We start from the raw sequence: 24,408 nt of genomic DNA, 5'->3' as shown, positions 1-24,408 counted from the left end.
CTAGCGCCACTCGCTGCGGAGCAGAGGTCCCTGGTTCGATTCCGCGCTTCGGAAGCATTTTTCTGAATTACTTTTCTTTGGGGCTTTTATGTATATATACATACTTATACATATACAGTGCATGACGGCGGCGACGGCGACGGCGACGGCAAAATTCAGCCGAGACTGTCCATATAATTGCTATCGCAATAATAGCATGGTTTTATCCTTGAAAGCTGGATCATATTGTGACTTCATTCGATTTCAAGCATTGCTAGCTTCTTTTGATGCGACGCTTGGCAGGAAACATGTTCTAACGGGTGATGCAAGCGATTTCATGCGTGCTCTTTCCGCGCCAGTCATGCACTATACGTTTCATGGTTTGTGGAAGCCAAGGGAGCATCACTTCCAACTGTCAACAACGAACGAACCAGGAGAACGAACAACCTCAGACCCGCCGTCCTCCCCAGCATGACAATTCCACGGCATCGCTCGTCGGCGCTGTCAGCCTCGAGCTCGGGAGACTGCATTCTTTTTCTGCGAAGCCTCGTTGTTCTTTCGACTCAGCAAACAACGTTTCTTTATCGTCTGTACTACAATCGGAGAGAAATGAGCGCGCCCTTTCTGAAAGCTGGCCCGTCGCCCCGTATGCGCTGCACTGCACCAAACCCATCTGTTGCGCGAATAAGGGTTTATGTGTTTTAATCCGATTCCCCGAGATGAACCTCTACACAATATTGTCCGTATAAACGCACCGACATCAACGCGATGCTCGCAAAGGACGTGGGTGAGTGTACTTCGCCGAGTGGAGAGGAGATCAGCTGACTTCCCCCGCCTGTACGCCGTCAAACATCGCAGAATACTTTTCTTTGGCGGCTGGTTGCACGACAGGGCACGTTTGGCTGCTGTATGATGCCGGCAAATGGAAATACACTCGGAAACGCGTCGTTCATGGTTCACCTCTGTCTCCGTGCAGGATGCGCAAGCCGTCGGACGAGAAACATAATTCCACACACAAACTGGCTGTGACTGCCCGCGAGGGTTCGCTTAAGGTCGTGTACACGTATACACGCGCATATATACGCGAAAGATGCATCTCAAATACGCAAAATTATAGTAAAGTGACTTGTTGGGCGAGTTGGGTCATTCTTTATGGTAGAATTAGCGCAAATACCACGACGGTAGTAGAAGGGAGACGAAAAAGCGCAAGGGGGTTGGATTATAGCGTTGTAACCGATCATAAAATTATAGCGTTGTAACCGGTCATAAAATCGTCCCAGATAACGTGAAGTGCATATATAAAGCCGCGTAAGTCCACCGAGATCGTGTGGTGCGGTGGCGTAGTGGTTACAGTGTCTGCTTGTCACGCGGTTGGCCTGGATTCAAATCCCCGTGGTGGAGTGTGTGTGTTGATACATGGTTTATGCTCAAGATTATTTATGCTCAACATATTAGTTCCCATTAATATGGTTTATGCAGTATCATGCATAAACCATGTATTTCTGTGCAGTGTTCTTGTGGTGTGTAAATGCATATCCATGAGTTGGAAGGCTGAAAACAACAAACGAAATAAAAGAGGAACACTGCACGATCAAATAAAATGTAGAAGGATTTGTTTTTTTTTTGTAAAAATCTGCGAAACATACCACATATATTTCGACCGCATATTGAGCCATATATAAGCCGGACAGATTTGACCTGAAATACCGTTTAACCAAATTGAGCGGTCACTTTTAAACGGCCTTCTGGCAACAAGATGGCCTCGCATATGGAAGAGCCGCATAAACTTAGGCCGCATTAGAAAGAGCCGCTTAGCCAGAGGCCGCATAAAGAATGGCCGCATAAAAGAGCCGTATAAGTAGGCCGCTTAGAGAGCCATTTATAAGCGTCAAGAATTTGACCTACTTTCCGCCTTATATGTGTTGTTCTAAGCGGTCATGGTTTCAGCCTAAGAGTGCAGCCCCGCTATTACCTTAGAGTTGTGTGTATTGTGCTGCACCTGCATTCCTAGCAGGGGCGTAGCCAGAAATTTTTTTCCGGGGGGGGGGGGGGGGGGGGGGGTTCAACCATACTTTTTGTTTGTTCGTGCGTGCGCTTGTATTTGTGCGTGTATATATGCGCAAGGAAAATTGAAAAATTTCGGGGGGCGGTGGGGGGGCTTGAAGCTCCCCCCCCCTCCTTGGCTACGCCCCTGATTCCTAGGACTCTTATCGTTAAGACTGGCGGGACTGGTTCATCCTCCATAGTCACCTGTATGTGACGCCAGGCTAGTCCACTTATGGCAAGCACAGAAATGCTTCAAAAACTGTGGCTCATGCACAAACACAACAACAATCTTTCTAAACGAATCACTCACATTGAAAGAGAGATTGAGCAATACTCCCAACAGCTCAGTAAAGAGCACTGGCATCAAATGTGTGATCGCTTAAACGGGCAGCTAGGACGCAAAAATACGTGGTTCCTCCTCAAACACCTAATCGATCCTAATCGGACCAAACGGCATCGCAGAAAAGCCTACAGAGGGTAGTGCACTCTTTTTCAGGAGACAATGATTCGCATATTAAAGAGCTGAAGGAACGCTACTTTAACACTACCGCGGATCTCCCAACAATAGATACTAGGGGTGTGCGAATAGTGAAATTTCATCTCGAATCGAATTCGAATCGAATAGTGCCGAATAGTGACCAAAAATATCGAATATCGAATCGAATATCGAATAGTATATTTACACGAAAGGTGTACCGCCATTTACGGCATGACAAAGGTAAAATCACTGACGCTATGGCGTGGCGACAGCTTCATTACGCGCTTGTTCGGGAGATATTTTTTTAACCTTTTATAGGCGCGCAAGCATGTTTATAGAGGAGCCGCCATCCCAGTAAGCAGCGCCACTCCTAACCTCCTAACGGTAAACAGAAGAGCGTACGGTAGCTAGTTTTTTCCTCATATATGGTAGCATAATATGGCTCATCTTACAGTGGTGATGTTATGCTTCAACGCAATGGGTACTGTGGGCTTAAACATCTTCGGGCGCCCGTTGACAGCAGTGTTTTAATTCCGCGCAAGAACGATGGGAGTTTCTGAACGAACGGTGCGGTGCGACAGTGGCGAGTGCACAGCGAGAACAAATTTTGAAATGTGAAGCAATCACCGAGGGTTTTGCAGGCCAAAGTCGGGACGTTTTACGGAGCTTACGGCATAGGCGACCGAACTACACAAGAAGTCCGTGGATTGATTTCGGAAGCGAAGTTGTGAACGGCTTGACAGTTAATCTCATGTGTTCTTTCTTTTTTTTACATATACAAATGACATAATCTCCTTTAAAATAAACATGCGCTCACTTTCGAACCATGATATCGGTAAGTTTTAACCCATATATGCCCAAATTCAGAAAAATGGACAAAACAAAAAAAATTCACGAAAAGTGTACTTCTACCCTCAAAAGAAAGCACAAGTTCTTTATTTAGTGCCAGGTAAACGCAACACAGTTTTTCAAGCCGTCCTATACGTACAGGACAATGGCCATTAGGAGTGCTATGTGCGGGTGTGGTAAGCCTTGAAACATTTCACGTGCACACCAACATTGCAGTTCTTCCTCTCCGCGACGTCTTTCACACAAATCATGCGTTTGCCCGGAGAAAGCGGTCGGCACGTAGCAGCATGAAAAGCATGTCTATGCTTGCACACGTTGAGAATGAGGCCAGCTTGATGTGCTGGTGCTAGTCATCAGCTAAAGGAATGGCGATGTTAGAGTGCATCAAAGAAGCGTCCTATATGTAGGACACTGGGCATATATGGGTTAAGGAAAGGCCTATTGCAACGACGTTAGCGTTAGTTTTAGCCACCCCATTCTAACCAAGTTGCACCATTGGCCTTTGTCGCGTTTTAGTATTCGTCCTGTCGAATAATTCGAAACTTCGAATACTAGCTATTAGAAAGTCGAATCGAATTATTCGATCAGCTATTATTCGATTCGAATTCGAAACTCGAATATTCGCACACCCCTAATAGATACCTATACCGCGGAAAACAACGATGTTCTCGATAGAGATATTACAGAATCCGAGGTTAGGGCAGTCCTAAACCAAATCAAAACCACAGCAGCAGCCGGTGAAGATAGAATCACTAATAAAATGCTGCGCAATTTAGACAACTCTGTAAAGCAGGTTATCGAGCTCTCCAACAACCAATGGTAAGAGGGAGCAATACCGACCAGTTGGATGGAAGTAATTTTCATAGCCAAGCCAGGCCAAAAGCTATAGATCCGGAAAACCTCCGTCCTATTTCTCTAACTTAGTGTCCCGGTAGAGCTATGGAACACGTTATATTAAACAGACTCAATGAATGCGTAGAAAGAGAGAGGCTCTTTCCGGATACCGTGATCGGTTTTAGGCCACATCTATCCACACAGGATATCATGTGGCAGATTCAAAACGACATTCTCCATCCCATTAGAGCTACACGCGCTATTCTTGGACTGGACGTTAGCAAAGCCTTTGACAACGTGTCACACGAATCGATCCTAGCCAATTTATATGAAATGAATGTAGGACATCGAATGCATAACTACAATGCGGATTTCCCGAAAGAAAGGACAGCCGAGTTTCACGACTGGAAAGTTACTTTTAGGGACCAGGGGTACTGTTCAGGGGGCGGTCCTTTCGCCCTTCTTGTTCGATCTCCCCTCCCTCCTAGAGAGAATCTCTTTTCGGGGTTCGTTCTGGTTTGGTAATGAATGCGCCAATAAGCTTCTCGACGCTTACTCATAGTATGCATATGGTTCTCGGTAAGGGGACATCACCACTTACGGAATTCGTAACTGTCCTTTTCTTTCAAGCTAGATATTTTGTCAAGTGAATATACTTTGCCCCACACCTTCTTTAATGGACCTAAAAAGCAAGAGAAGTTCAGTACCTGTCCCTCATAAAACTTCTCCACGTTGCGAGCCCCACATTTAAAAAAAGCGTTTTTTTTTTTCCAAGATCAAATATGTGGAACATATATGTATGCACAACGAATGTGGAAGAATCTTAAGGACTGAGCGAACTCCAAGCCCGGCCCGACCCAAGCCCTCCACCTAAAACCCGAGCGCGGCCCTAAGCCTGGGGCTTCAGGCTCGAGCCCGGCCCGGGCCCGCCGTGAAAACTACTTTACCCGGCCCGGCCCACGGCCCGGGTTTTCGCGTAGTCCCGAGTGAGCCCGTGCAGTGCTCTAGCATACACGCCAAACGGTGCTACAGCAGCCAACCGCCAATAGACATTGCGCAAGCTCTCATATATCAATGTACAATAAACAGTCCGACAAAAAACAGCGCAATACAAACACAGCACACAAGGAGCAAGCGCTACTTAGCGCTTGTTCCTTGCGTGCTGTGTTTGTATTGCGCTAAGTAATTTTGTAAGTTGCACCAACTAGACCCCTAAAAAGTCCTTGCAAATAAACAATCAACTTTTCTGAAGACCCGCTTCACTTTCGTGTTATGCCGATTCCTATAGCCGAGTGATCACCTGAAAGCACTGAATGAAACGCGCATGCAGTTGAATGCACCTGATCCTCGGTGGTGATTCTGAGGGTGACAATGAACACTCCCAGCATGATGGTGGAGACGGAAAAGCAGACGTAGAGGCCCCGGCTGCGCTGGTACTCGGCCGCCACTCCACTCGACCACGAAAGCACGGTGCTTACGAGCACCAGCAGCGAGGCCCACCGAGTTGACAGTTGCGTCCTGCGAGACAGCATGCGGCCACTCTCAATCAGCGTCGTGCGTTAGGAAAGAGGGACGAAAGTAGATAAACGCCAGGCCTGCGCGTACACAGCGAATGCTGGAGGATCTAAGGAGTTCCCTTCAGCACTGTGTCGGCTACAGTGCATTTAGCCAATAGGCAGGGCGAAAATACCTCACGATGCGCCGCGTCGTCTGCTCAGCGTCCTCCTGGCGTCTGCGCGCGTGCGTAGGGCGATGCAGCAAGCAGACGGCAGCGCCGAAAACATGGCTGCACCTATGAAAGCTGGTGCCTTCCGCTTTGAATTTATCAAGTCGTCACCGTGCGCTGTGTTGCCCGTACGTTGCAAACTGACACTTGTATTTGCTTTAGATTTATTTACTGACGCTTCGAGAGCAATGTATTGATGATTATGTTGCACTGTGTACAAGAACTTTATGAAATTCTCGCAGTGTTAGGCTTAGCAGGCGTGCCTAAACGAATAGCTGATCTCGTCAATAACAATAAAACTTACCTGATTCTTTGCCGTCAGCGTGAGATGGCACAAAGCGATGGCTGATTGCATCATTTATTTGTTGCTGTCAGCGCGGTGGGCGAGTGGCATGCGCAAGTTCGGATGTTCGGATCGATGCGGGCGGTGGCGTTTGCAGGGGCGCTGCCATGTTCACTTGTAAACACAGTTAGGGGTGGTTACTGATACACTATTTAAAGGCGTACGACGTAAGTGCAACGAAAAAAATCACAGCATGTCCACGGGGTGAATGATGATGAGTGGGGCGAAGCTCCGGAGGAAATCATCGGTAAACCGTGAAACTCTTCCGTGAAATTCGCGCAGTACAATTATGTAAAGAGTGTGAAACACCGTGTATATATTAAACATCAAACTTTTATTGTACTGTTGGTTTACGTGGTCCCTTCATTATCACCGCTTTGTGATCGGTGAAAAGCAGGGAAAGTGTCCGCTCCCGAGCGAAAGAGAAAGCGCGCCAAGAGTGACCGCGTTCCCCGCTCGCCCTGTGAGAATTAACGGCAAGGCTAGAGGGAAGACACGACGCGGGTAGCGTTCCTCTACGCGTTCCACGACGCGAGGTCGGTAGCATGCCCAACGAAAGCCAACGGAACGCGATCGTGCAAGTGCTCCGGCTTCGCATCGCCTCATGGTCCCATTTAGCCAAACATCTTGCTCAAGGTGTGCTTTGCGTTTTTCGTAGAGATAATTTCTTTATCATGTACATTAAGACGAAAAGTTGAAAGCACACTAGAGTATATCGCCCGCAAAGTATGTCTTTTAGTGTGATTACATCAAGGAACACTACGATGTCTTGTAAATTATGATATCTAGTGAATTGCTCATCTAGTGAGCAATTCATTAAACTAGAGCTGGCTACATACTACTACTACTACTATAGAGGAGGGAACGACCCACACGCTAAGGAGCTTCGCCCCTAAAACTGGAGGACGCTTGAGCTTCACCTTCAAAAGTATATAGAACGCGATAGCGCAATCGGGCCCCGCTCTGTAAGCAAAAATTAGCCCAGATGGGAATTTTATCAGCTTATCAGCCCCGAAAACTCCCATGCCCGCATCACTTACTCCGTCTTACGGCATATGTCGTTAATACGGCATAGGTCGTCGTTATGCTCCCGCTATGACGTGAGGGAGTATATAAACGGCATTTCAATTCAATTTCAATTAAATTTATTTTCCAGTATATAGATGCTGGATGGTGGCGTTGGGTTAAAAGCTACATAAGTAGCTTGACGGGACCCAACGACCAGACTATACAGGGCAGTAACAACAAGCAGTCCGGTGCAGTGGCGAGCAAACCAACAAGTAAAACAGAATACGATATTGTAAATACATATACAGCGGTTTACATGCATTACCAGCACGAGAATTGCAGGAAGAAAAAGTGAAAATAAATATATGTGCATAAAAAAGCTGGAAAAAAATGCTACATACAATAAAATACCGCTATATCATGAGTAATAAACAGAAATAATAACACAGAATAATAACACCGTACAACTGTAGCAATACTAGCTATTTGGAACAAAATCAAACACTGGTCACATAGCGCAGCAAGAAATTCATGTAAGCAGAAAAACTTTGTTAAAAGAAAGGACACAATGCAATTACACAGAATGTCACAGTATGTGACTTTGCGAGTGAACGAAATATAAGCGCAAGTCTTTTTTACTAAACATGTGAATATCTTCATATTTATTTAAAGTAGACGGTAGGTTATATACCACCGATTGATGTTTGTCGTTTGTCCTCAAATATGGAACTGACCATGTCTAAGGGTTCCTTGTGTTCGCATTAATTCTACGACGTTCTAAAGATGCCAACTGTTTCATGTACTTCTTCAGGGATTCAGAAGCATATCGCGCAGTATGTAATAAACGAAAAGTATAAAGGTTGTCAATTCTAATAACATTGTTCTTACGAAACGCTTCTCTGGTGCTAGAATAATAGTCTATGTTGGCAATATAGCGAATAATCTTCTTCTGTAGCGTCAGAACTCTACGTATGTTAGTTATAGTGGTTGTGATCCACACTAAGGCGCAATAATTTAAGTGGGCATGAAAAAGCGTTGTAAATCTGTACTTTGGCCTTTGTAGGCAGCATACTACGACATCGTGATAAGACACCTGTCACAGCTTTTCGCATAGGTAATTTAAATGCATGTCCCAAGTGAGCTGTGAAGAAAAGTGCACGCCAAGAATTTTGTGGCTGTCGACTATTTCGATTTTTTGACCTTCAAAAGCAATAGTATTATTTAATTGAAACAATTTGTTCTTGGAGCGAAAAATAATTACCTCAGTTTTCTTCGCGTTGATCCTAAGTTGACTGAGCTGAGACCAGGTAGATAACTTTCTTAGTAGTTCATTACAATTCGTTGTCAAGTTGCGCACGTCGTTCCCAGATAATGTGACAGTGCTGTCATCAACGTATATGATAAATTCAGCATTAGTATGAATATTCGCAATGTCATTAATGTAGATATTAAATCAAATCGGCCCTAAAACGCTTCCTTGAGGCACGCCAAATTTGTTTATTAGAAAAGAGCACGTGTGACCGTTCACGTAAACACACTGGTATCTGTCACTCAAGTAAGACTTAAACAGTGATAAGCAGCTACCACGCACTCCGTAACATTCTAGTTTGTCTAACAAAATGTTGTGACTTAGGCAGTCAAATGCCTTACTAAAATTTATAAATAACGCCAGCGCATAGGCTCTCCTTTCTATGTTCCTTACTATCGTTTCCTTGATTAGCAGAAGGGCTGTCTCCGTTGACCTGTGTTTCCTAAATCCGTGTTGCGTATTAGTTATGACACCAATTTACCATACGACAGTGTATAATTTTTTCTAGCCCCTCGCGGTGGTATAGCGGTTACGGTGCTCGGCTGCCGACCTGAAGGCCGCGGGATCGATCACGGTCGCGGTGGTCGCGTTTCGATGGAGGCGAAATGGTAGAGGCCCGTGTACTTAGATTTAGGTGCACGTTAAAGAACACCAGATGGTCGAAATTTCTGGAGCCCTCCACTACGGCGTCTCTCATAATCATATTGTGGTTTTGGGACGTAAAACCCCAGATATTATTATTATTATTATTATTATTATTATTATTATTATTATTATTATTATTATTATTATTATTATTATTGGAAAACACAGGTAACACCGCAATTGGCCGGTAATTGTTGGGGTCATTAGGGCTACCTGCTTTCAATATTGCCGAAACTCTAGCGTATTTCATTGCCTGAGCGTGAGCAAGAGCAGGAGAAATAGAAGTTATACAGTGCTTAATAGGACCTAGTTGCAGGTTGTTGATGTCTAGCGCTTTAGTATTTTTCAAGGATTGAAATGTAGCGCAGACTTCGTATTCATCCGTAGGCTGTAAATAAATGCTATCGGCTAAAAGACTTGCGTTTGTTTTTCCCGACGTTGCAGCGCAGGTGGGGTAGGCAGCAGGAATGGCAGCGTTAATGAAATGTTGGTTAAAGTGATTACCGAGGGCCTCGCCTTTTAATTCAGTACCGCCATGAAGTATACTGTTTGGAACACTTCGTTTCGTCCAACGACCAAGAACATCGTTTATTATTTTCCATGTCTTATCGGGCCGTTGCTGTGAGGCGGACATAAAAAGTTGCTCGTAATAAGCTCGTTTGGCACGCCGTAGGTCACAATTTAATTGGTTTCGAAAAGCTTTAAATTCCTTTAATTATATTTGCGAACGTGACCTCAAAAATGAATGATACAAGGAATTTTTACGCGAGATCACTTTCAAGTGTTCTTTCGTTATCCATGGCTTTCTTGCTTTTTTCGGTGGATTTACTTGTTTCATTGGAAAATGCCTTTCGTATATTTTTATATATTTTCCTATGAACTCATTGCATGCCTCGTTGACGGACGTTAATGCCAAGACAGAAGACCAGTCTTGGGCCAATATTTCAGTTTTAAAGGCAGCCAGCCCACTTTCTGTTACTCGCTGAACAGTGAATGTTTCTCCCTCACGGTTTAGAATTCGCCTTTGATTTTCATATAGCGCATAAACAGGGAGGTGATCACTAATGTCCGAGGCAACAGTACCTGCAGTGTAAGTCTTGGTCTCTGCATTTATTATTAAAAGGTCGAGGAATGACAATGTGCAGCACGTAATGCGAGTTGGAGTAGTAATTAAATTTTCGAAACCGCTCGAAGACAGCAACGTACCAAATTCTCTCGAAGTAGTGCTGTCATCAAGAATATTGATGTTAAAGTCGCCACCGCACGTCCAGTGGAAGTTGTTTTTACAAGTGAAGTCCAGGAAACTTTCATAAAATTCTAGGAAACGCCTAATATTTCCACCCGGTGGGCGATAAACAACAGCGAATATTTCATTTTGATCGGAGACGGTGAGCATTTCGTAATCTTCAGTTGACACGCAGTATTCATGAACTAAATGGTATTTCTTCTCTGTAGTCACATAAAGCGCAACACCCCCTGCACGTTTATCCGATCGATTGGAAAAGCAACTGTCATATCCAGGCAGTTTTAACTTGGTACTATTATTCGTATACCAGGTTTCAGACAGCATAAGAACACCCACTTTGAATGATAGTTGCTCTAAAAAAAGCAAAATGTCGTCCTCTTTATTCATTGCAGAGCGAGTGTTAATATGCAAAACTGATTGGCAAGACGGGTAATCAGATTTAACAGCAGAAGGCGACGCGAAGTTTATGTACGCGCAGTCATTATCTATTTTTTGATGATATGGCGCAGTGTTAAGCCTAGCCTGTCGCCTGTGCCTACGCAGTTGCAAATGCCGACCCCGAAAAAACCTTATCAATATCATGCTCATTCGAAACGTGCACGGCGGGTGTATCGTCAGATTGCTTCGCATAGATTTTCCCGTTAAATGACCAGACGGATTTCCATTTGTATTCATACTTTTTCTTCACAGCAAGAGCTAGAAGTTTCTTTAAGGCTGCGCAAAGATGCTCAATCACATAGATAGGATTTTCACTGGTCAGTCCGACATCTTTGTTAGTCACACGAGCTCGTTTTGCTTTCTTTGGAATGCTGTCTCACTTTGCACGAGACCTAAACTGGACGATGACATAACTTCTGCCGCTGTCTCGGCTCGGCACCCGATGACAGACCTGAATATCACCTGCAGTTATTTGCTCACCAATGGCACTGCCAACCTTAGAGACAATGTTTATAACAGGTTCATTGTCTTGTTTCAGTACACCTTGTATTTCGAGGCTTGCCTTCCTCGAGTACTGCTCAGCAAGAACGAGCCTTGTTTCAAGATCCCTGCCTTTGCTCTCAAGACATTTACACTCAGCACGAAGAGCAGCATTTTCACTTTCAAGATCCCTGTTCTTTTTAATCACATCGTCCATTTTCTTCCTGTGCTCCTCAATAGACCTTTTTCAAGCAATCCCAGAACCCCCCGCGGGCGCGCGAAGCACTATGGGAAAAGTGTGTACGGCGAGCCCGCCGGCTGTTCCGTCCCTCGCTGCTCGTTGGCGCCGTGGAAGCACCAAACGAAAAAAAACGCGTCGCCGCTGGTTGAATATTATTAAATCCTAAGTATTACACATGTCTGAACGCACCTGCATGTATCTCTTCGCATGAAATGCGAAAGGAATGATGCAGTCGATGTATACGTATTAGCGAGCGGATGCATACCGGATGTAGCAGTTAAGCGACATGCGAGTGATGACTTGCCGATACATGCAGTCAAAACGTGCTATCGTGAGCAATGTGAGCTGGAACACTAAATTCGTATTTATTCAATGATTACTTGTTCACAAGCCGCTATGGAATTTAATGCCATAGCGGCTCGTGATTGGGTTTAACCAAACTGTAGAGAGGTATTACAGTGTTCAGCTATACAGATGATTTGATTTTAATTGACAAGTCAAGCGCTGTACAAAGAAGTGAACACATTCTAAATGTGTTTAAAGAAAAAGGGATGGGACTAGACTTCACTTGCGAGATGGCTTGCACTGATAATTTGCAGCTTCTTCATACATGCTTTTAAGTTGCACTGCGGAGCATGTTTGCGGGCAGTATAGCCCGCGTTCAGCGAAATCTGTGTTCAGTTTCGCGTCAGCGCATTCGAATATTGTTAAACGAGTAATTGTGATGTCATGATTACGCACAGCATTGAAAAAAAAAAAAAAAACTTGCGCCCATAAGATGAGCAGTAGTTTCCAGCTGCAGAGTGATCAAAGAGGCGGGATATGCTGTGTATCGTTGCATCGGATTGCGAAAATCTGTTCGCATGGCAAAGAAAGATTAACGCGGTCGTCCTCCATCCGTAAATAATGAAGAAACTAGAAAGATTGCAGTTATTCCACATATGTATAAAAAGTCGCATGGCCTGAAGAACGTAGGGAAGCGATGTGGGGGTGAAGGTTGTGTTTGCCGCCCCAAATAAGCTTAGTCGCATTAACGTGGCAGGGGTCTGCTAGAGCACTGCACGGGCTCGGGCCTACCCGGAAACCCGGGCCCGGCCCGGCCCGTGGGCCGGGCCGGGCTGGGTAAAGTAGTTTTCACCGCCGGCCCGGGCCGGGCTCGGGCCTGTAGCTCCGGGCTTAGGGCCGGGCCCGGGTTTGAGGTGGCGGGCTCGGGTCGGGCCGGGCTTGGACTTTGTTCGCTTCTTAAATGGACACTATAGTGAAGCACTGATCGTTTTAGACTGATAAAGTGTACGCTAAGAATTCGAATTTCATTCATTTCGCCATCATAAGCCTATTTTCAGACGAGAAATTGAAGGTAAAAATTCCATTTTCTAAATTTCGCGCTGAAACTCCGAGCTTGACGTCACAGATTTCAAACTGTATTTGTCGTCGACATTGGAAACATTGGCTCTACAAAATTTCCTGACACTTGGTATGTTAAGTCTATGGCCCCGTCAGAGGTCAATGTACTTTATTTTTACAGATTAGGAACTACGTAGGCCTCATTAGACGCCGTCAGAATCTAAGATGTCACGGCGTCTGCTGCGCGAATTTCAAGGGGGCGTCGCCACCCGCATTTGTCTTTTTGAGAGTTTTCTCACTTACCAAGAGTCTTGGCCCGGCGAGCATGGTGACTTAGGAATTGCAAAATAGTAATTGTTTCCAGTTTGTTCCACATACGTTGTGCATAAATATGTGTTTCACATTTTCTCTCCAAAAAGCGTTTTTTTATATGTGGGGCAAGCTATTTGGAGAAATTTTATTAGGCACAAGTACTGAACTTGTTTTGCTCCTTGCATATGGGGCTACTTGATTTATCTAAATCGGCGCGAGCTAAAAGTAGATATACCAGGGGCTTATACAGTTAACATGCCGTTATTTTGTGCTTTATTTGCTTTCGTTGTGAATTTATATGCCGAACGTTATTCTGTAATCGCATATATATATATATATATATATATATATATATATATATATATATATATATATATATATATATATATATATATATATAACTTATGGCAAGAGCGATCACAGAGCTGCAAAGCGGGGAAACGTTTTTGAAGTTTCCAGCCCTCCACTAAAAGGAGAGGACTGCACGGAGTCTCGTTACATAGAATTCCTGCACAGACGCATTCTTTTTCCGTGGCTCCGTCACGGCCCCCAGTGGTCATGTGACGCGAGATGAACATGCATACCCTGCTTTGTGTGCCCAATTTGTTAATGTTTTAACTTTGTCCTTTTTCCGCTATATCAGGGGTCTCAAACCCACCTCAGCTAACGGGCCGCATTCACGAAAATTTACTCCCGCAAGGGCCAGGACAGTAACGCAGCTAAATGTGCGCGGGAGGGGGGTGGGGAGGAGGGGAGGGGCTAGGTCGTATCAAATGTCAGCTAACGTTGCCAATTAAAAGGAGAGCTTTCCGAAGTAAAACCTCGGTGATAGGAATCTCGCGGGGTTACCAAAAATATTCGTATCATCCGAAATTCGTGTCACCAGAAAGCATGGAAAATTAGTATGCGACAAAAGAAAGTTGGCATACGTTTTGGTTTAGTGTTTCTCAGGGCCGCAGCGACGTCATGAACAGCTCTGAATGATTGCCAGTAAAGTTCTTAGATGTCAACGATCATACTTGTACTCGAAAATATACGGTGCATGCACGCGTGTGTAATTAATGAACCAGATGTGTTGTGCCCCGTGACCGCTAGTAGCCGCTTCCTAATCTTACTACGCTTTTTTGCATGACATCAGAGTACTGCGGCGAGAGTGACTTAAGAAGCGCTTTGCACACGATAGATAAGAGGCCAAGCTCCTTCGCCAAGACGGTCCGCTTCGTCTCTTGGCGTCTTTGTCCACCTTTATTGTGGCTTCATGACGGACCCGCAGCCCAAGTTTTAGTCTTGTTCCATAGAACGCCTGATTGCGGGGACATGGCTTGCGTCTGCGTGGCAGGCACGCGTGTTAAAGCCTGAACACACGTACGCGTCGACGCGTTGCAACGCGTACGTGTGTTCGGGCCTTTACAGTACAAATACGCCGCTGCCCCGAGCACAGGAACACGTGTCAATGCGTCGGAAAAAAAAGCGAGACGTCAACGTCATCTGTAATCTAAACGCGAAGGCGCCTAAAAGCCTCACAGATTCGCGCGCACTATCTCGGACGCATAGTGGTATTATTGTAATAAACTCTACGCTCGGACGCAACGACGCGCTGTTGATGGTCGAGCAGCGCGCATGCCCGCACCCGCGCGTGACTGCCGCGTCTTCCGCGGCAGCCAGGGCAGCACCTCTTCGTACCTGTGCGCTAGCGTACGTTCGTACCAAACGTCGCGGGGTGCAAATCGCTTCGCAACAACCGTACTCCAATACATTGCAGGCTAGTAGGCCTTGGCCGGGACCACAGAAAAACTCGTATCACCCCGAAATTCGTACGAGCCGTGATCGTATCACCGAGGTTTTACTGTATCACGTATGGGTCGTTTCTGAAGGGTATTTGGCGGCGGAACTCCAACAACATATCGATACCTATCTTCAGCACGACTAAAATTTGGACGCCGATTGTGAAATATAGAGTTTTGTTTCACCGTTGGGTATCAACACATGGTGGCCGCAGGGGATGCCTCGCGACAACAAAGCTTTAGACCTGTCATCCCTGTGCGGCTTAAAAACATACTTATAAAGAAAATGAAAAAAAGGGGACGAAGACAGTCATGTGCGGGCCGCGGGCCTCTAGGGAGAGGCCCACGGGCTGCGTGTTTGGGTCCCCTGAGCTATACAGGCAGGCCCGTAGCCAGGAATTTTTTTCGAGGGGGCCCACTTGCTGAAAACCTTGACTATTTGAGAAAACACCTATTGTTACTATTTATGTTTGGTAAAAACACCTACTTTACAAATATTTTGGGGGGGAGGGGCGGGCCCCTAGGCCCCTAGCACCCCCCCCCGGCTACGGGTCTGTATACAGGTATAGTGTGAGATCTACATGATACTGCCGCAACACCATTGTAATGTGCAGGAATAGCATAGGTTCAAACAGCATAAAGCGTGAGGCAAAATAATTTGCTTGACGAAATATCACGCTTGAAAAAAGGCAATTACGGATTCCGTGCCGGGTGATGTCCCTTTACCTCAAACCATATGCATCCAATGAGTAAGCGCCGAGAAACTTATTTGCGCCTTTATTACCAAACTGTAAGGAACACCAAAAATAGATCGATATCGCTTTGTCCACCTCCTGCCAGTGCTACCCGCGTAGTCTGGTGATCACCTTCTACCAGCACAACATCGTTAGGAAGGCATAAAGGATTATGGTACGGAAAAAAAAGAGCGCGGCACAAGCCGCGCGTAACATGCACTGCTGAAAACTGCAAGAAGAAGCCCTCAAAGAGGAGTTTTATATGTGATACTAAATAGTGTCGCGACTTTCGGGAACGATAGAAATGAAGGGATAAGTGTAGTGTCGGCAACACGGCACGACTGAGGACAACGAACACTCTCAACCCATGCCACACAAGAACTCCTTTATTCCGGTGACAGTCGTATTTATATATGTCAGAGGTGGCGCCATCTCTTGATGACAGTTGAACATAACTAAAGTCACCTAGTGTCGACCTTCGACACTACATCTACTTCTTCCCTAAATATATACATATTTACACAAAAATAATTACAAAAAGAGTCAATGTTCACATCATGGTACATTATACATAGTCCTGAAATCTCGTGGGTTGTCTTCGGTTTCTTGCGGACCTACGAAGAGGTGGTGGCTCACCAGCCGGTTCGGTGCCAACAACTGGAGCACAATCACCATCACCATTCACTGGAGCACTATCACCATCACCATCCACTGGAGCACTATCACCATCACCATCCACTGGAGCACTATCACCATCACGATCATCATCATTAGGAGCAGGGTGCTGGTGAAGCTCAGAGGAGAGAGTCGGTCTGCCAGGCGTCGGTGGACTTCGCACGGTGTCGTGGGAGTGTCCTTTGTCATTCCATATTAGCGCATGGTGCGGCAGGGCTTCCTTGGGAACTGCAGTCAATTGAGAGGCATTCCACGTGCGACCATCTTCCAGGCAGAAGGACCAGCGTCCTATTCGCTTGAGAATTTTCAAAGGAGGTCCAAAAGTGGGAGTGCCTTTCGGACCAGGGACTGGCTTCTTGACCCTCACGTACTTTCCAACTTGGAACTTGGGTACTCGGGCAGCTCTCCGTCGGTCAACATAATCCTTGCTTTTAAGCTGGCGCTCTTTCACCCTCTTCCGAAGTGAGGACATCTCCTGAGCGGGATCTGCGAAGAAGTTTGCAGTGGGATAGCCAATGACGTCCAAGGATGTCCTCATGTGCCGGCTATGTAGAAGCACTGCCGGAGAGAGTCCAGTGGTACTGTGAGGAGTGGCTCTGTAGATTCCCAAGTACTCTGTAACAGTATTTTTTATTGGGCGCTGCTCCAGTATTGCCAACTGAATGTATGATTTGAGGACACGGTTAAACCTTTCGACCTGTCCGTTGGCTTGGGGGTGATATACAGCCGAAAAGCTGTGCCTGATACCTCTGTCTTGAAGAAAGGACTCGAATTCTTGAGATGTAAACTGTGGTCCGTGATCCGAGACGAGTTCAACCGGATAGCCTTCCCGTGCAAGTATCGACAAGAGGAAGTCAAGCACTGTACGGGAGGAGGCTTCACGACAGAAAGCTATTTCCGGCCACTTTGAGAAGTAATCGACTACAGAGATGACAAAACGACAGTCAGCTGATGCACGCTCAAATGGCCCAACAACATCAATAGCTATCTTGCTCCAAGGCCGGTCGGGAAGAGCTACTGGCTGCAGTGGAGTGGGGTAGCTCTTAACACTCTTGTCTGCAGCTTGGCAGGTTGCGCAGCTGTGGATAGCCTTCTCAACCTGCTTGTCCAGACCTGGCCACCAGTACTTTTCGCGAAGACGTTGCTTTGTCTTCACTATTCCCGGGTGTGATTCATGGGCTAGTTGAACAAATGTAGCTGTGAGCTTGGCTGGAACTACAACGCGTTCTGAGCGCATCAACAGGCCGTCCACTACTGACAGTTCCTCTCGCACATCATAGTAAGGTCTTAGTTCAGGTGACAATGTTTTCTTGGTTGGCCATGTAGCCTGAACGCATTGTGCAACCTGCTGGAGCTTGCAATCCTCGGCTGTGGCAATACGGAGATCATTGATATGGACTGAAGACGTTACGATGGACACTATTTCTTCTTCAATCTTAAGGCCGTCTTCTGTGCCTGGGACAGGAAGCCGGGACAAAGCGTCTGCTACTTTGTTGTGTTCCCCACGCCGGAACTGTACAACGAAGTTGTAACGCAGCAACCGAGCAGTCCACCTTGCAATGCGAAGTGGTCGTTGTCCTGTGCTTTGTGTTGACAGCAAGGATACGAGGGCCTGGTGATCTGTTACCAAAGTGAATGATCGTCCCCAGAGGTAAATGTGCCATTTCTCGCATGCCCATAGGCAGGCCAGGGCCTCGCGTTCTTCTGTCAAGTACTTCCGTTCTGTCTCTGTTAAGGTTCGTGATGCGAATGCAACGGTTCGAATGGATGGACCGTCAACTTGTTGCAGTACTGCACCCAGGCCATATGCAGAGGCGTCTGTGGCTACAATAACTGGGAGCGCTGGGTCGAACATTCGCAGAACTCTTCTCGATGCAAGAAGTTCCTTTACCTTTGTAAAGCTTTGTTCAGCAGCAAGATCCCATTCAAAATGAACGTCCTTGCGAAGTAGCCTACGCATAGGTTCTACCTCTTCGGCAAGGTTGGGAATAAACTTGGCATAATACTCCACAAGACCAAGAAATGAACGCAGCATGCCTACATCTGTGGGGGTGGAAGCATGTACAATTGCGTCAACTTTTGCTTGAAGGGGTGCTATTCCTTCTGCGCTGACATGATGGCCAAGAAATGATAGCTCTGATGCATTAAAGATGCACTTATCATTGAGTTTGAGTCCAGCTTCGGAGATGCGCAGCAGAACTTGCTCCAGGTTTCTCACATGCTCTGACTCTGTCCTGCCGAAGATGATGATATCGTCTATGTAGCAGAGGACCCCCTTGCAACCATGCAGGATTGCAGTCATGAGTTGCTGAAATGCGGCTGGAGCAGACGCCAATCCGAAGCACACTCTTTTAAACCGGAAAAGGCCGTCGTGCGTAATGAAAGCCGTAAGGTCTCTGCTGTCCGGATGAAGGGTAACTTGGTAATATGCAGAGGCCAAGTCGAGCTTTGAGAAGTAACGTGCACCATTAAGAGAGTGCAGCAGCTCTTCCGTATGAGGCAGGGGAAAGCTATCAACTACAATTGCTTTGTTGGGCTCTCTGAGGTCAACGCATAGGCGGATGCTGTCATCTTTCTTGCGGACGACAACTATAGGAGAGATCCATTCAGAGGCGTTAGCCCTTTCAATTACATCATCGGAGAGGAGCCGCTGAAGCTGGTCGCTAACTGGCTTGCGCAGGGAAAGTGGGAGGCGTCTCAGCTTCTGCACCACTGGAGGGACTGACGGCTTCATTTTGACCTGATGCTGGACGCCTTTGGCCAGGCCAAGGCCCGGTGAAAACAAATGTGAAAACTTAGCCCATAACAGAGGTGGCATATCGAACTTCGGCGGGCTTGCAGGAACTGCGCCGCCCGTGTGCGCAGATGTTGCTGTTTTCTGACTCATGGTCTCTGAAGCTTCGGCAGCCGTGCACAGGCAGCGTAGCTGCGCGCCCACAATGTGCAGTCCTAAAGCTTGCACCGCGTCCAGACCCAGAAGAGAAGTTCCTCCGGGGGTGACATGAATGGCTATCACGGCTGTTTCCCTTTTAAACGAGATGCTTGCTTTAAACTGGCCCAGTACGGGATCTTCCGGCGTTGGAAGTCCAACAATGTAAGGGCAGAGCTGGTCAACTGAACACCTTCAAACATGTTTCGAAATTCTTGTTCCCGTATAATTGACACAGCTGATCCCGTGTCGACCAAGAACTTAGCAACGCGCGGTTCTGAGCTCGAGGCGACTGGCGTGACTACGACATCAATGTAGACGCCCTTGCGCTTGTCTTTGTGAACAGTGAGTAGGCTAATGACACCTGATGCATCTTGTTCAGGAACTACTTCTTGGATGTGAGTCGGGCGTTGTCCTCTGCGTGAGCTACGACACACTCGCATAAAGTGGCCACGGCGGCCGCATGCGAAGCAGGTTCTACCGCGAGCGGGGCATGCCGTCGGTTCACAGTGACGTGTGCCGCAATTACCACAAGCCTGCGTATTTTTGCTGTACTGAACATCGGCAGCGTTGGTATCTGAAGATGGCGAGCTCGTTTGACGAGCGTGCGGCAAGCTAGGGCGGCTCTGATAAAGGGGGCGTGCCTCGTTGCTGTACCGGCGACTATCGCGCGTGTTTTGTTCGGAAGCGTCATACTGACGTGGATGTTGGCGTGTGATGCGCTCAACGGAATTAGAAAAAGCTTCCGACTGCAGCTGGGCTCGCTCGCTGAGTAGCGCAATTTCAACGGCACGGTCGAACGTCAACGTGTCACCTTCCAAGAGCAACCGTGATCGCAACTGCGGGGATGCAACTCCGGTAACGAACTGATCGCACATATTATCGTTGGCTTGCTCGGCGAAATCGCAAGGGGCTGCCAGTTCACGAAGCGCGAGGGCGAAGTCGGGGATGGACTCACCATGTAGCTGACGGCGCTCTCGGAAGTGATGTCGTTCTAGGCGAATGTTGCGCGCGCCGGTGAAATGTCGTTCCAGAATCTCGCGGGCCGCGTCGTATACGTCTGGGAGACTCGTCGCTGCTGCTTCTTGCTTGGAGGGCACGCCACGGTCTTTGACTTCACCGGTTGAGGTAGCGGCGGCGGCCAACGGCTCAGTCGTCGGTAGCTGGGATGCGGTGGGCGTCGGTGGAAGCGCATCGAAAATACGTTGTCCTTCCGGGCCCAGGCAGTGCAACAGCAGGGCTCGACGGCGGGGCGCAGGCAGGTCGGCCGCTCCAGACGCGAGAAGAAAATTCTCGAAGAGGCGTATCCAGCGGGTCCATGGTATGGCTGGAGTGCCCGGGGCGGCGAGAAAGGGGGGCGGCGGCGAAAGCGCGGCGGTAGCCATCGCGGTGTGATCGAAAACCTCGTCGCCAGATTGTAGTGTCGGCAACACGGCACGACTGAGGACAACGAACACACTCAACCCATGCCACACAAGAACTCCTTTATTCCGGTGACAGTCGTATTTATATATGTCAGAGGTGGCGCCATCTCTTGATGACAGTTGAACATAACTAAAGTCACCTAGTGTCGACCTTCGACACTACAATAAGCTGCACAGCTACGTTCATTCTGCAGAGGTTCACAAAGACGTCCTAAATTTGCTCCAGTAGTGGAAGTTAAGAAATACGACTGCCGACGCCTTCACATTTCACAAGGCAGATGTGCAGCTCTGCGGAGAGCGCATGCAGTGCGAGAAACTTTAGCGTGGCAGTATATGTGATGCAACGATGGATGGCGTGCTTCAAGCCGGAATCTCTAGATACTTTGATTTTTTGCACAATAACGCGTGAAGAAATAAACTATGAAATATGCCAGAAAAGACTGTATATAGTAGCAGTGGTCTGATATATGAAAAGAATGCTACCACAAATACTTTTTTCGTCCTTTCGTCTGCCTAAACGTATTTCTAAAAGTGCACGTGATGCACACGGTTCGTTATAATTTTTATCTAGGTTAGTGTACATACAGCAAGGTAATAAACTTGGCTTTCTTCCTCCATCTTGCTGTGGCGAGGTGCTACAATGATGAAGACAGGTGTTACATATCCAGAAGCCGGGTGCACTATTGCCTTTGTCGTTAGAACGTTTTAGGTTTCAGTAAAGAGCGCAATAAAAACAAACTGAAGGGAGCGTTCTGTTCTCTGTCTCCCCTGTTTATATTGCACTTCCTATCGAAACTGTACTCATGCTGCAAATCACTTTCCTTGGTGCAATATCTGCTACAAAACGCTCTTAATGATCCCCATTGCATTTGCAAAAAAAAAAAACAAACAGTTATGGTATACATTTGCCTAGTAAACATTCAGTGCACCCAGTAAGTCCACTCAACTGTTTCCACCGTGAGCCCCTGTTTACACGAAATTACCGTAGGCTAAAGTAGAATTGTTAGCGAAACATTCGCAATCAAAGAATAAATATTGTCACGTGGTCGTGACGTCGACGAAGACAGCAGTCGGCGTTTGCAGAATGAAACTGTTTATTTGGCCGAACTTGTGGCCGGGAAAATGAGAACTAGAACTACAGCAATACACGCTGTACAATGATAGCGGCGAACAGGGCGTCGTCCGTCGATCAACTCACAAGCGATCAAGCGCGTCGGCTTTTATACAGGCGCTATCGAACTTTCCAGCAATATCGCTGGTGGCGGCGTTATCTCTAGACAAAGCTGGAACATTCGCGTGCGGCGCGCAATCTTAACAAACCGCTACTACAATCGCGACGCTTCTAGAACACTACTTCGCGGACAGCGTCGAGCGTTGATAACCGTCCCTGCCGGTCAAACCCGAATACATCAAAACAAGACAAGAAGTGGGCGTGGCATTGCCCCCCTCTGAAAAAGCATCGTCCCGATGCTTGTGAAAGAACATAGAAGAGGAAAAAACAAGTGCATACACAACTAAATTACAATAACAAAGGAAAAAATAGAGTCCCCAGGCTCGCTAACGCGCAAAAAACGGCTTAAGGCGCACGACATGGACGATTCCAGGTCGCGCACGGCGCCGCTGAGAGTTCGTAATGCCGTCAGGGACAACCTCATAGTCGAGTGCGCCGAGGCGTCGAAGTACCCTGTACGGTCCGAAGTATCGTCGAAGAAGCTTCTCACTAAGTGCTCGTCGGCGTATTGGCGTCCATACCCATACACGGTCACCGGGCTGGTATTCCATGTGGCGTCGTCGAAGGTTGTAGTGGCGACTCTCAGTCGTCCGCTGGTTCTTGATCCGTAGGCGGGCGAGCTGTCGTGCTTCTTCGGCGCGCTGTAGGTAGGTGGTCACGTCGATGTTTTCCTCATCGGTCACGTTTGGTAGCATGGCGTCGAGCGTCGTTGCCGGGCTCCGTCCGTAGACCAACTTGTATGGCGTCATCTGCGTCGTTTCCTGTACGGCAGTGTTGTACGCGAAGGTCACGTATGGAAGGATGGCGTCCCACGTCTTGTGTTCGACGTCGACGTACATGGCCAGCATGTCGGCGATAGTCTTGTTTAGACGCTCGGTGAGGCCGTTTGTCTGTGGGTGGTACGCGGTGGTGCGGCGGTGGCTTGTGTGGCTGTATTCCAAGATCGCCTGAGTTAGGTCAGCCGTGAACGCCGTACCTCTGTCGGTGATGAGAACCTCTGGGGCGCCGTGTCGCAAGACGATGTTCTCCACGAAGAACTTGGCTACCTCGGCGGCGCTGCCTTTGGGCAAGGCCTTTGTCTCGGCGTAGCGGGTGAGGTAGTCAGTCGCTACGACGATCCACTTGTTGCCGGAAGTCGACGTCGGGAACGGCCCCAGTAGGTCCATCCCGATTTGCTGGAACGGCCGGTGAGGTGGTTCGATTGGCTGCAGAAGTCCCGCTGGCCTAGTCGGCGGTGTCTTCCGTCGCTGGCAATCTCGGCAAGTCTTGACGTAGTGGGCGACGTCGGCAGCAAGGCGTGGCCAGTAGTATTTTTCCTGTATTCTGGCGAGCGTGCGGGAAACACCGAGGTGTCCAGCCGTCGGGTCGTCGTGTAGGGCCTGGAGGACTTCTGGTCGCAATGATGAGGGCACGACGAGAAGGTAGTCGGTTCGCAGTGGCGAGAAGTTCTTCCTCAGGAGAACGCCGTTCCGTAAGAAAAACGACGGCAGTCCTCGCTTGAATACCTTCGGGACAACGGCGGTCTTGCACTCGAGGTGCTCTATAAGGCCCCCCAGTTCCGCGTCGGCCCGTTGCCTTTCGGCGAAGTCGTCGGCACTTATAGTTCCGAGGAAGCAGTTGTCGTCGTCGTCTTGCGGCGGCGCGTCGACGGGGGCACGAGACAGGCAGTCGGCGTCAGAGTGTTTTCGTCCGGACTTGTACACGACGGTAATATCGAATTCTTGAAGCCTGAGACTCCATCGTGCGAGACGACCTGAAGGGTCCTTCAAGTTAGCTAGCCAACATAAGGCGTGATGGTCACTGACAACTTTGAAGGACCTGCCATAGAGGTAGGGGCGAAACTTTGAGGTAGCCCAGAGAATGGCAAGGCATTCCTTTTCTGTTATGGAATAGTTTGCTTCTGCCTTGGATAGTGACCGGCTAGCATAACTGATAACCCTTTCAAGCCCGTTAGTCTTTTGCACAAGGACGGCACCGAGTCCTACGCTGCTTGTGTCGGTGTGAGAGCTGCGCCGGCGACGCGCTCGCCCCGACCACCGGCGATGGTTGCTCTTCGGAGTGTCACCGGTGTTTCACCGGCTGCAACGTCTAAGCGCTAAGCAGGCTTCGCTACGTCGTCGGTAGCAAGCCGGTGGCGGTGCGAACTCCCACTGCCGCACCGGTCGCCGTGGCGAGCTCTACGAGCTCGCACTGGCCACCGGTGAAGCAAAGAATATTGCAGACATGTGTCGATTGCCAGCGTCGCAAACCGCCATCCATCAAGCCAGCCGGTCTGTTGCAAGCTGTCCAAGTGCCGGCAACACCATTTGCACAAATCGGCATGGATTTTCTGGCCCCCTTCCCAATGTCTGCT

At 47.8% G+C, this 24,408-nt stretch overlaps 1 protein-coding gene across 1 annotated transcript in view; it reads right to left on the bottom strand.

The window, feature by feature from the left end:
* LOC125759995 (adhesion G protein-coupled receptor B2-like) overlaps positions 1-24,408 on the bottom strand; it is a 120,167-nt gene that overhangs the window by 46,576 nt on the left and 49,183 nt on the right. Inside the window, exon 4 of the mRNA XM_049419542.1 lies at positions 5,527-5,704. Within this exon, the coding sequence (XP_049275499.1) occupies positions 5,527-5,704 (178 nt within the window). The remainder of the gene's footprint in view (positions 1-5,526; positions 5,705-24,408) is intronic.

The sequence above is a fragment of the Rhipicephalus sanguineus genome, chromosome 9 (genome assembly GCF_013339695.2).
Source record: "Rhipicephalus sanguineus isolate Rsan-2018 chromosome 9, BIME_Rsan_1.4, whole genome shotgun sequence".
NCBI lineage: Eukaryota > Metazoa > Arthropoda > Arachnida > Ixodida > Ixodidae > Rhipicephalus > Rhipicephalus sanguineus.
Note: the sequence above shows the minus strand (reverse complement) of the source record. Positions and strands in the feature narration are given on the sequence as shown.